Source organism: Rutidosis leptorrhynchoides, chromosome 2, assembly GCF_046630445.1.
Source record: "Rutidosis leptorrhynchoides isolate AG116_Rl617_1_P2 chromosome 2, CSIRO_AGI_Rlap_v1, whole genome shotgun sequence".
Lineage (NCBI taxonomy): Eukaryota > Viridiplantae > Streptophyta > Magnoliopsida > Asterales > Asteraceae > Rutidosis > Rutidosis leptorrhynchoides.
In genome coordinates this window covers 346,929,475-346,932,451 of record NC_092334.1, presented here as the reverse complement: position 1 = coordinate 346,932,451, position 2,977 = coordinate 346,929,475, and the positions used below count along the sequence as shown (strand labels likewise).

Sequence of the window (2,977 nt, the reverse complement as noted above, 5' to 3'; positions counted from 1 at the left end):
GCTGCTTTTATAAATGTTTACAAAATATACACAAGTACTTAAAAATATATTCTACGTTGAGTTGTACCACTGGCATATTTCCCTGTAGCTTGGTAACTACTATTTACATGGGTATTGTAAACGCGAATCCTGTTGATAGATCTATCGGGCCTGACAACCCCAACCGGACTGGACGACCAGTATTCAACGGTTGCACAGTACTTCGTTTTGGTAACTACACTTGGTACGGTGTAGTGAGATTTCATAATAAAGGGAATATGCGACGTTGATTAAATGTTAAGTATGGTTACCAAGTGCTCAACCACTTAGAATGCTTTACATACACTTGCGAGTGTATTATGTTTATGATTATGAAATCTTGTGGTCTACTAACATATTGAAATGATTGTTATGATAAACCTATGAACTCACCAACCTTTTGGTTGACACTTTAAAGCATGTTTATTCTCAGGTACGAATTAAGTCTTCCGCTGTGCATTTGCTCAATATAAGGACATTACTTGGAGCCGATCATCGCAATGGGACCAAATGTTGATGACTTCGTCCAGGTGGAATAGGACGGGTCCTTTCAAAAGTCTTGACCAATCTCCAAGGTGACTATGGAGATGTTGGTAAACTTTCCTTAAATGGGGTGACGGTGCTACAGTGCTCAAGGAAAGTCATATAGATGCCTTCCTCATTTGCCTTGGTGGACACAATACTGTTTGTAGAGAATATTTTCCATATCTCTTCGTTCCATGCAGTCATGTGACATGGTGGTAGTCCTTCGGTACTGGTACCTAGGATGTGTTCGTTATCCATTGGCTTCGGGAAATTGTTTTATGCCTTACGGAATTAGCTCGAGATATTGGGTACACTATCAGGTAGGGTTCGGGTTTCGCTACGGAACACGTAATAGCACAATCTTCAAAATTGATCATATGCTAAAAGTATTTTTTTTACCAAAATGGCTTGAGTCAAATGGGAAAATTGCTCAAAACCTCGTGACCATGGGGGCTGGACATCGCTCCTCTTGCCATTAAAAATTGGGCATTGCTTACAAAATGGTGGTGGCGCTTTAAACATGAAAATGGGTCTCTTAGGGTGTCCATCATTAAAAGTATTTACAGTAATGACGGGGGTTTAGGTAACTCTACTCCTTCGTCTTGTCGGCTTTCCTCTACCTGGGCGGGTATACTTACAGTGGGTAAAAACCTAAGTGTGTCAGACAATGTGTTTGCGGATTTTTTTAAAAAGCCTATTATTGATGGTTCACAAATTCGTTTTTAGGATGTAAGTTGGCTTGGTAATTTTTTACTAAAGGACAAATTTAATAGACTTTACTGGCTTGATATAAATCAAAATGCAAATATAATTGACCGGGTTCGGTGGGAGGGTGGTAATACTCATATGTCTTGGTGTTGGTCCCGCAATATATCGGGGAGATTGTTTGGCGACCTCACTAACCTTACTAATCTTTTATCTAGTTTGTTCCTTGCAGCTGGGGTCGTGAAGATTGGATGTGGTCATGGGGCAATGATGGAATGTTCTCGGTTTCAAGGCTTACGGATATCTTGGTGAGGGTTGAACTGACCAATCCGCATAGGGTATCAAGACTCTCCGAAATAATCTTGTTCCTCTTAAGGTCGAGCTACTTATATGGCGAGCTAGGCACAAACGCCTACCTACTAGGGTAGAACTTGACAAAAAGGGAATGGATTTAGGGACGATCCGTTGTCCCGTTTGTGACGATGGTATTAAAACGGTGGACCACTCGTTTATACTATGCAAGTTCGCATTAGAGGCTTGGAAACGTGTTTTTGGTTGGTGGAATATGGGCAATTTTAATAACTTAAGTATTAATGAAGCTTTTATGGGAGAGGGTTCCTCGTTTTCCACAAAAATTGAAATGAAATTGTGGCAAGCCACCGAGTGGGTAACCGGGTACATGATTTGGAAAAACAAAAACACTAGGACCTTTATGAAATCGAAACCCAACTACGATATGGTATTTAAAGAAATTCAACTCAAAAGTTTCGAATGGCTCTCGAATAGACTCAAAGATCGCGCCTTAGAATGGGATCCATGGTTGGCAAATCCAATGATATACGATTCTAATGCTTTTTCATCTAGGAGATCCGGTATTGGTTAAACGATACTCCCCCATGTAGGTTTTTTGCCTCACTCCCGGAGTAGTCGCTTTTGAGGGGAGAAATGAGGTGGTTTCGTTGTGCTTTGTCGTTGAATTGCCAACACTGTGCTTCGGGCCATCTCAGCTTGTCTAGTTCAAGTAAAATCCCCTCTCTAGCGATAATGAACGGACCGCGGCGTTTTCCTACAAAACTGGGTGGGTGTCTATCGGTTTTTTGATCCCATTTTCTCATTTTTCTTCGGCTATATAGTTGTTTTATTTCGTTTTGTTCACGAATATTGCGCTTGTAAATGTCTTCTTATTTTTATATCAATAAAGTTTCTTTGCTGTTAAAAAAAAAATTAAAAGAAAAATTTAAAAGGCTACTTGTATTATATATGTGCGTGTCTATTAAAAATATTAACAACATTGTAAAGAAACAACATTATCCTTTCCTGAATAAAACTGAAAAAAAAATAAAAAATACTCTTAGTGAAGATAGCAAGTAAAAATATTTAATAACCTTAAAAAGAAATAAATATAGAAACAAAAAGAAATAAAAAGAAAAAAGGAGGCTAGCAAAAAAAAGAAAAAGAAAAGGATTGTGTGGTTAAAATCAAGAACCATTTCGTTCAGGAGGTGATATTTTCACTTCTTTTTCTCTAAATCCACTATAATTTCATGTAATGTTCCATAAATACTTTTCAACTAGATTCGGAAGTCCGCGCGTTGATGCGGTTCTCAATTTTTTGTCATAACGTTTTTGCAATAACGTGTTTTGATAAAACATTTGTTGTACGCATTTAGCGTTGATTATTTACTCATTTATCCCCACTATAAATTTATAGACATTTATTTTTATTATAT

The 2,977-nt window shown here is 37.9% G+C and overlaps 1 protein-coding gene across 1 annotated transcript; it reads left to right on the top strand.

Moving 5' to 3' along the window:
• Positions 1–752: 752 nt before the first annotated feature.
• On the top strand, positions 753–2,131 carry LOC139888901 (uncharacterized). The gene is made up of 4 exons (XM_071871882.1): positions 753–863; positions 1,270–1,397; positions 1,481–1,556; positions 1,625–2,131. Exons 1-4 carry the CDS (start codon positions 753–755, stop codon positions 2,129–2,131), a joined length of 822 nt encoding a protein of 273 aa, XP_071727983.1.
• Positions 2,132–2,977: the final 846 nt, after the last annotated feature.